Source organism: Merops nubicus, unplaced genomic scaffold (assembly GCF_000691845.1).
Source record: "Merops nubicus isolate BGI_N331 unplaced genomic scaffold, ASM69184v1 scaffold17595, whole genome shotgun sequence".
In the NCBI taxonomy this organism is placed as follows: Eukaryota; Metazoa; Chordata; class Aves; order Coraciiformes; family Meropidae; genus Merops; species Merops nubicus.
Window position 1 is genome coordinate 1 of NW_008607801.1, and position 10242 is coordinate 10242.

Here is a 10242-nt window from a genome sequence, read left to right on the forward strand (position 1 = left end):
TGATTACTCTGGCTTTCCTATTTGTGTGTGGAAAAAAAAATCCCCTCTGCTTTGTTAATTGACTTATATTTGAACTGAAAAAAAAAAAGGTTATAATTAGGATTTTAATTCATACTGAAAATTTTAGGAAATGTGAAGCCCAAAATAAAACTTTTTAAATTATTCAAATTTTAGTTAAGATGATCAGATTTTTCCTCATTATTATTTTATGAAATTTCCTGGATTTTACGTTCCTACTGGGTTCAGGGTAGGAGGAACATCTGTCTTGTTTTGGTTTTTAATTTTGTAGAATGGAAGAAATATATTCTTTGACCTATATTAATTGGCTTTGAAACAGCAAATTGCTCGATGGAATTAGAAACTAATAATTTCCAGTATAAAAATATAGATAGACATTTTCCATAGGGCATGTAAGGAACCACAGGACTCCAGGTGCTAACAGAAGCAAAGGCTGTACTTGATCAGGAAAAGATTAGGAGAACAATAGTCTATCTCTTCAGCTACACTTGGACCTTGGAGCAGGGAAGCCCTATTGATGATTGTGCTCCAGGACATCAAGTAATTAGTGGTCTGAGGCCAGGAAGGCCTTGGCTATTGTGTGGTCTAGCTGATTGCAGTGTGCTCTCTATTCTTCTGAGACACTGGCCATTGTTAGAGGCAGAATCATGGAACCCTAATGGTAAATCCTGTATTTTCCATGACAGCTTCTAATAATACACTTTGAGTAGAATTCCAGGGTGATGAGGTTGATTTCCAATTACATATAAGTAAACAGCCTCCTGCCCTCCCGATCCGAGTGGGTAAGACACAAACCTTCCCTCTCCCACCAGTCAGGTGGTGGCAACAGGAGCTTTTGCATTATCTAAATCCTGCAGTGAGGAGGACTGCTTTTCCCTGACAGATGCATGGCCTTCACTCCTGCCTTGCTGTGTTGAGCAGGTGCCCGTGGTGGCCATCACGACAACCGGGGGAGGGACGAGGTCGCTGACAGCCATGTACGGCAGCCTGCTGGGTCTCCAGAAACTCAACCTCTTAGACTGCATCTCCTACGTCGGTGGTTTATCGGGTACCACATGGTGAGGATGGCCCAAAAAAGGTTTATGTTTTCACTCTGCTCATCTCTGTTGACTCTTTGTACGGCACCATCAGCTTCTATGGCACTCAGTAGAGCAAAAGCATTTTTCGTTTTCCCCACAACCTCCTCTGTGTCCATCTAGAGCACAGAAACAAAACATCCTGAACACAAGATCAGTAACCGCATTCTTCAGCTGTTTTTGACACTACATGGACACAGTTGATGCTTGATATTTTCATGTAAATGCTCTGTTACCTTTTCATATTTTATCAGTTATACCTTAGACTGAATGCAGCGAATTTGTCTTTAGACTGGAAATTGAAGAATGATGGGAAGAAGAATTTATGCCTGCCATTTGCTGGTTAATCTCACTTCCATTTTGGATTTAGAGTGCTTCTCCCTCTGGTAAAAGATGTATTTGGGGCTAGTGGAATTAGTACTGTCACAGACGGTCCAACAAATGACACCGTTACTGACCTTGGAGAGACTGCAGCTATGGTTGCTCCTTGTAAAGTGCTCTTTTCTCCAAGTGGGCATACAGCAGATATCATACTTAAAATAACTTAATTATTAAACCAAGGGGGTTCTAGGTAGCTCCACTCCTCTACACCTGGTTGGAAATGGAGAGACTTTTTTACACTGAACTGTGTGTCAGTCCTTTATATAAGTCCAAACCTTAATGGCAGATTTATCTAACTGTTGGCTAAAATTCTTTTAACTTCTTTGTATGTCTGTGGAGATCTGAGAGTACCTGTTTGTATGATGATTTCAAAAAGACAAGAATTTCAAGAATGGCCATACCTGGACATGGCCAAGACCCAAGTACTGCCCAGTTCTTGTGAACAAAAGCAGGACTAGAGCAAGATGGTAGTGATTGCTCCCTAGAACTCCTTCCCACATTCTAAGAAATGGATTTTCTGATGACTTGTGGAATCTTTATATTTTTAATAGCCTGGAGTGTTGCTTTTATTTTATCCCTTGAATTTCTCAGGTAATTTTTAGAGCCCACATAAGCTTCTATTATTAAAACCAGGAAAGCTTGGAGGTTTTATTTACTCTTGAAATGAGAGTATTCCCAGTTCTCTTGCTGGCAGGAGCTTTTAGCAGATACTTGTGAACAAATGCAGGACTAGAACAAGACGGTAGTGATTGCTCCCTAGAACTCCTTCCCACATTCTAAGAAATGGATTTTCTGATGACTTGTGGAATCTTTATATTTTTAATAGCCTGGAGTGTTGCTTTTATTTTATCCCTTGAATTTCTCAGGTAATTTTTAGAGCCCACATAAGCTTCTATTATTAAAACCAAGAAAGCATGGAGGTTTTATTTACTCTTGAAATGAGAGTATTTTAGGTCTGATAATTTTTAGTTGTGAACCCCATAAGAATTAGGAAACAGACAAACAGATTGCACAAAAGTTCTCTGAAGCCAAACCACAGCATTACTCTCATTATTTTCTTCTAATGGTTCTTCAGGACGATGGCAAACTTATATGAAGATGCTAATTGGTCACAAAAGTACCTGGAGGATGCAATCAAGGAAGCTCGCAAGCAAGTAACCAAATCCAAGATCTGCTGTTTTTCTCTGGAGTGTCTGAAGTACTATTATAATGACCTGATGGAGAGGACTAAAGAAGGACATAACACTTCTTTCATAGACCTTTGGGGGCTTGTCATTGAATCCATGCTACACGATAAGGTATTACTCCTCTTTTTCCAGAAACCTGATGAGCTTCTATAGCTACAAAGGACAATAAAAAAAATCCTGGGATGCCAGGAGCAGTACTACTATTGCAAATATTTACTTTTGTGGTTGATTAAATTCTGTGTATTCAGGTCCATTATTAAAACCTTGCTCTTCCTAAAGTGAGGTTGATCTTGAATTGAAGGAACCATGGCACTGCTGTGAAAGGTGTTCTTTCTTCTTAAAGAAAGACAAAATCCTGAGAAAAAAAAAATAAAATTTTGAAATGTAAACTAATCACTTTGGACATTAAATAATCTGACTAGAAGAGGCACTTTACGAATTTGAAATAGTTTACTTCACTGCTTAAATTAAGATCTCCATTTTTAAAGTGACTTAGTTATAGAGTACACATGGAGATGACTCAAATAGTTGGAAAGACCATTCTCTAAATATGTCATCAAGTTTTAAGAAAGTGTGATAGAAATTTTGTTACTTCAAAAGTAGTGTGGCTTAAGTAGTCTCCTTCTGGTTTATGTTTATACAAAGAGTTTTAAAATTCATGTGTGTGACAGAATATATTCTTGCATATGGACATACCTGCAAAATATCTTAAAATATGATCAGCTCTGTTTGGTGGGATCCAGCCAAGGAAAGCACCTCCCCTTTCACTTAGACACATATTTCTTCCTGAAAGTTGTGGGTTTGTGGTTGTTTTTTTTGCTGGTAATTCATATTAGTTTGTTTGGAGTGCAAGCTGGTTTTCACCTCATTCCATTAACCATTTTTAATCAAATCTAGAAAGATGAGCATAGACTCTCAGACCAACGGCAGGCGGTGGATAATGGTCAGAACCCGTTGCCCATCTATGTGGCCATCAACCTCAAGTCCAGCTACAGTGCTCAAGCATTCAGAGGTAAGGGTTGTGATTTAGATTTCTTAGTAATTTCATAATTTAAGTAATCCATACTAAGACTAAATGCATATAATCAGCTTTAATAATACAACAGTCCTTTTGTTCTATTCACAAAAAACCCCAACAACCTACCCTTTTAAAATTTCAGATGATAGTGACTAACGATTAAAAATAAAAACTCCAGATATGTTCAGTCTTTAGAATTTTTAGTTCAGTTCACAAAAAAAAACAACCACCATCCCTTTTAAAATTTCAGGTGATAGTGACTAACAATTAAAAACTCCAGACATGTTCAGTCTTTAGAATTTTTAGTTCATGTTGCTGGAAGTAAAAATATAGTTATACTACAGAAGATACCCAACTCACAATTTATATTTGCCACAAAAAACCTTTAGTGGAATGAATTCTTATGATGGTTCCATGGGGTCTTATTTTTAAGAATTAAAAGGAAAACACTGGAGTTTTGGGTGCACTGGCAGGAAAATTACTATTTCATCTAGTATTAATTTTCATAGTATTTTTCTGAGCTGAGCAGCTCAGTAAGTGACACCAGGTGAATGCTGTGGTCTCTCTGCCCTCGTGCCTTAAAGTGAACAAGTTATACATGAGCAATACACACTTTTGGGTAAGATTAACCACAGAGAATGCTCGTGGTTTCATTTAGACCAGGGATTTTCTGCTGGAGTTTGCTGTATCACAGCCTGGGACTGCCCTCCTTGGTGTGAAAGGACTTCATGGCATTTAGTACTACAGGCAATACAGATGCATCTCTGACTGGTGAACAGCATGTTATGAGCCAGCCAATGTCTTTCTCATGATTTGCTCCTGCTCTCTAGCACTCTTCTGTTTAGCAACACTTAATATGTTATTGCCTTTTCATGATCTGGCTGCTATTGCCCTAGAGTGGCTGGAATTCACTCCTTATGAGGTCAGCCTACTGAAATATGGAGCCTCCATTCGCGCCGAACATTTTGGAAGTGAATTCTTTATGGGAAGGATGGTGAAGAAGCTCTCAGAGACTCGGATCTGCTATATGCAAGGTGACTGTTGCCTAGAGGGAAAGGTGGCTTACTGGGGAGGCAGCTGGTGTAAGTGTGCAAGCATGTGGTCTCTGGTGAACAGCGCTGGGGAGATAGCAGTAAACAGGTTGAGCAGGTGTGTGTTTGCATTAGGAGATTTAGGAAGTATGCCCACGAAGATATGCATCCAGACAAATGAAGTATCTAAGAGGAAGGACTGTAGGTATGTATCAATTAAAATTCTTGCAAGACTACTCCATCGATCAGTTTGTATTCTCTCTTTCCCATTACAGGCATGTGGAGCAGTATATTTTCCATTGATGCGATGTATGTCTGGAATTTGGCTACGGATTCAGAGGACTTCTGGTATAGATGGACCAGAGACAGAGTGAAAGATATTGGTGAGATGGTTTTGTGGCTTTTTTTTTTTTTAAGATCAGCATAATTTGCTTATATTCTGTGCAGAGTTCTAATGGCTAAAGAGATGCTATCGGAGTGAGCTGAGGAAAGCAAGGCAAAGATGTTAGCTAAGCAATTTTTCTGCCTGATTTAAAGGAACTAAACTGTGCTTCTTTGGCAAAGCTGTGATTTTTTTTTTCTAAAGGACATACAGGCACAAAACCAGTCTCCAGCAGACGTGTTTTTAATACAATATGATTTCTATACATCTTAAGATAGTTAAGTTAGGGTATGCTCCTCCTTAGCCACTAATACTGTCAGTAGAGAGAATGGCTCTTGCAGAGGGCTGTTTTCTCCACTAAACTGCCCATGGAGAAAGCTCACTTTTGCTGCTAGTTGCACAGGGAACCTGGAGTGACAGGACTCCTAACTTAGCTAATGTTTGCAGCTGGGTGATGTTCTGAAGGTGTGCCGTTCAAAGGCCAGTGTTCTCCTGTATGTTTTGGGACTCGGCTCTCCCCTCCACCACACGCTGCAGTAGAGGTGGGCATCATTCGAGGAAGCCTAGAGTGGAAGGTGGTGCTCACTGCCTGGCAGCTTGCTGCCTGCAGGTAGCTCTCATTTAATTCACTGTCTAATGCTGAGTTTTATTTGCTAGCATAGACCTTAAGGGCTTTATAACTATGTTTGGTTTACATTTGGGGTGGGGGATGGTGATGACTGTGGTTATTAGTTACTTCAAATTTTAAAGTATTAGTAATTTCAGAAAAGTGTCCTAAATTCAGGATTTTTTTCCTTCTTACAGCAGAAGAACCCTTTCTGGCCTTGAATCCCTATGAGGTAGACACATGTCTGTTAACCCCCACGAGTGCCCTTTCTTCTGCTCTGCGAGATGTCTTAACAGGACGCCCAACAATTGCACAGTATCCAAATTTTATCAGAGGCTTCCAGATGCATAGCAAGTACCTGGAGAGTGAAGGATTTTCTACCTGGAAAGGCACAGCATGTTTTTCTGTAACATTTGGAGGAGGTTTAGGTTTGGGCATTCGTTTAGGATTTCTAAGAATGAAGAGGCAAGACTGACTTCTCCTGAAATTCCGTTTTTCCCTTTCACAAATGAACAACATGGAAGCCAGATTTGGACAGTATTTTTTGGGAGGGTGTGGTGGGATGGGGGAGTTGAGGGGTAAAATTGAATTTGATTTTTGGAGGATTGTGTTCCAGTGGACAAAGTGAGATCAGACTGAGAAGGCAGGAGGGATATCCCCTTTAGTGCCAAAGCTGCTTGAGGTGTCTGAGAAGGAAGGAAAAAGCTTTTGTGTGTCAAACCTGTAAATCAGTGCTGCTAGTGAGTGAAAGGAAGGCAGGGAATTTGGGGGGCAAAATTCTCCATACTTCCCACTTCAACTTTCTGCAGAGGAGCAATCTTGGTTTTGATTTGTTGTAATGAGAAATGTTTGTGTTTCAGACACAGTGATAGATTCCTTCCCAAATAAACTGATGGAAACAGCAAACGATGAGCTCTCCCTGGTTGATACTGGTTTCTTCATCAACACCAGCTATCCACCACTTTTGAGATCGAAGAGGGAGGTGGACGTCATCCTGCATTTAAATTACAGTGGAGGGTCACAGACACTAGTAAGAAAAGCTGTGGTGTCAGAGATCTTTTTCTTTCAGAGTCTTTTGGTCTTTAGCATAAATCAGTTAAACCAACTAACTTCCTGGTACTAGAATGTGAATGACATTATTATTATTTGATTTATTATTGAGATTTCTCAGTAATTGAGAAGGATAATGGAAGACAATGATGGATATAGGCATTTTGGAATCATCAAGGTCTTCACTGCAGTTTTTGAAGAGCTAACTGAGGAGTCTTCTGGTGCTCTGTTATTGATTTTGGTTATCCTTGAACTGAACAAGTTACAGAGGCAATGGAAAGTCCTGAGACTATTTTAACAGATGAAATGGAAAAACCTACGTGTCTCTGGGCCTGTTTATCTCTTATTAGTCTTAGGGAAATATACTGCCTAATGCTGGACTCGGTTAATAATGAAAAATAATATAATTGGTTTTGCATATATAATAAGAATAGTATAAAAATAAACATAGGTTTGTCGTAAAAATAGCTGTTAAATGTTGGGAATGTTGGGGGCTTTTTTTTTTTTTTAATGAGGTCATAAGGTATGTTGATAAATGTATTTGCTAATAGGCAGTCATTATCAAACAATCACAAGCTATGCAGGGAACAGGAAGATTGGAAAAGTGGTAAATAATTAAGCCAAGACAATGACGCGGAATAACCTGGACTGACGTGTGCCTTCACCATTCTTGCAGTTTCTTTGCCTTCCCCTTCTGAGCCTGTTTTATTAGAATTATAAAATCAGTCCTGTGGCTTTTGGCTTCATGTGCAAGTTCACAGAAAGTGACTGCTTTCTTGTTTTGCCTAAAGCAATGTAGAAAATAAGATGAGCTGCAATGTCTGGTGTGGTTATGTCAAATTTCACATAGAAACAGACATCTTCCTTGAGGAAGATTCAAGCTTTAGATAGAATATTCATGTTAGCTGCAATAGTTAAAAAAATTCAGGTCTCAGGAACTTATTTGCATTTTGATTTTTTGTATTAATTTTATTTATTTTATTCACTCATGCAGCCTCTGGATCAAATTGCAAAATACATTTCGGGACAAGGAATTCCATTTCCCAAAATCGAAATCAGTGAGGAGGACAGGGAAAACTTGAAGGAGTGCTACGTGTTTGAAGATGCTGACAGTCCACAAGCTCCAACAGTGCTTTTTTTCCCTCTAGTAAATGACACCTTCAAGAAATATAAAGCTCCTGGTGAGTCATCTGTGGCTAGTGATTTTAATAAAGTTGGCTTGCCTAGTGTGTCCTCTCCGTTTCATATCTAATGTCACACTGTCACCTCCGACCTTCTTTCTAATGCTGGCATTGTCAGTCTCATCACTGACAAAAATAACTCATCTGTGTCAGTATGTCTGAACTGTGAGAACTCCAGAGGCTTTCCTAGTACATTGGAGATGAAAATAGGCACTTACTTCACAGGACTCATCAGTCCTATATCAGTATGGAGGTAAAATTCCCAAATACGTACAGCATGAACAGTAGGTCCTCAGCACAAGCTGTTTTACTCTACAGCCATGGACTTGTTATTCATCACTGCATACAAGCAAAGATGGAAAGGTAAAACTCCCAAATACATACAGCATGAACAGTAGGTCCTCAACACAAGCTGGTTTGCTCTACAGCCATGGACTTGTTGTTCATCACTGCATACAAGCAAAGATGGAGGCAAAACCTTCTGGAGACTTTGGTGGTAGCCCATTCATCTGGATTTTGTTCTCAAATAATCCCCTTGATTGAGGACCGAGTGGACAGAGACATTTGTTTTTTAATATGAACTACGTCCTCTGTCTGAGTGCCATAATTTCTCCTGAACTTTCAGTGAGAGGGTGGTTATTTCTTTCAGTACAAGAATATCTTGTTTTCCTTTGCTTGCACTTTTCTAGTTTGGGTAACAAAGGCTTTGTGTTGTCCAAGGAGCGATCTGCAAGCACTGCTGCTGATAATCAGTGTTGGTGCATCTCCTTGTGGTTTGCCCTTCAGGTGTGGAAAGGAGTCCTGAAGAGATGGATGAAGGCAACGTTGACGTCTCCAGCATCCTCTCCCCATTTACAACAAGGGAGGTGTGTTTCAGTGAAAAGAATTTTGACAAACTGGTGAAACTGACGGATTACAATGTCCTGAATAATGAGAAGTTGATTATTCGGGCCTTGCGCTTGGCAGTGGCACGGAGGAAGGAGAGGAAGTATTAGCCACCACCCACTAGCTTCAACCTCCCACGTGGTATATCTTGAGCTGTCTATCTGGTGAGATCAAGATATTTAATGCTTGCCAGTGATACAGAAGAAATCGTATCATCCTGAGGACGTGCTGGACTCCAATTCATCCTATTTACATGACTCTTCAGCTGAACAGATTACAGCTTACCAGTTGTTTAATCCAAAACAAACTTCAAAGAAGCAAATTTGTTTAATTTTGTTACCTTGTTACTTGATCAATTGATATATATATTAATATAATGTTGTGTAAGATAATAATGAGATGTTGCACATTAAAATGTAAATCAAACCAGCATTTATGTGGGTTTTTTTCCCCCCCCTTGTCTGGCAGAACAGCAGAACTGGAATTTCTCTGGTAAATAGTTGGTCCATTGTGTTGGTCTTGATTATCTTAACTATTGAAGGTAGTCATCTCTGCTTTGACCGTCTGCCCACTCTGAGGTTTAAAATTTAACTGTTTTTTTTCACTGATCTTGGAAAATAAGTCGAGGTACTATTGGTATTGTAAAAATCTATACAGTTTTCACCATCAATAAAAAAATACCCCTGAATTGGATCATCTTTTTTTTCATGTGGTCAAATGAGTCTGCTGTTCACAGAACCACCTCTGTTTAGCCTAAGTAGTAGTTATGTTGCCCAACATTGCTTTCATTTTCTCTTGGAGTTGCTGCTGATTGTCCTGTCTCAGTCAAGACAAGAAGAGATGAATGTTCTGCCTGACATTACAAGATGGTCGTGCAATTCCTGTCAGTGTCTTGTAGGATAAGTGGCTACTAGCTGTTTGCATAGTATAGGGTAATGCAAGAAGAACTTTTGAGATTCCTTCCAGACATTTTTTTGCAACTGTCCAACACCTTCCTGCAAATGGTCTTTTGCAGGGACTGTCCTAGGAGAGTGGTTCCTCCTCATCAAAAACCCTAAAGGTGCTCTGGGGGAAGGTAGCTGCCAAAGGCTCTCTTCTCGCAGCTCTGCAATGGGCAGATCACAAGCTCAGTCTTTCACAACAGCAGCCCTGTGCTGGGGAGCTGTGATACATGAAGACACTGGCCACAGCAGCTCAGGAAAGCCTTGGGATTATCTTCCTTTTGATAATAAAAGGCTCCTGCTGTTGCAATGAACCTCAGACTGAGTCACTGGGGCAGAAGGGGTGGTGCAATCTGGAGAGTCTTGATTATACTCAGGAGTTTAAATTTGTTTGTATGAAACAAAGTTCTAGGAAATAAATCATCCCCTGTGAAAAAAAAAAAAAAAAAAAACAGTTGGTGGTGCTCCTTAGATCAATCTGAGTG

At 39.7% G+C, this 10242-nt stretch overlaps 1 protein-coding gene across 1 annotated transcript; it reads left to right on the top strand.

Moving 5' to 3' along the window:
• Positions 1 to 939: 939 nt before the first annotated feature.
• Positions 940 to 8926, top strand: LOC103772736 (cytosolic phospholipase A2 epsilon-like; the record flags this gene model as incomplete). Its single annotated transcript, XM_008940080.1, has 9 exons — positions 940 to 1076; positions 2551 to 2773; positions 3560 to 3674; positions 4577 to 4714; positions 4987 to 5094; positions 5898 to 6089; positions 6561 to 6730; positions 7745 to 7931; positions 8718 to 8926. Coding segments are annotated over 9 exons (1479 nt in total), but the record flags the coding sequence as incomplete, so codon positions are not given.
• Between the last annotated feature and the right edge of the window lie 1316 nt (positions 8927 to 10242).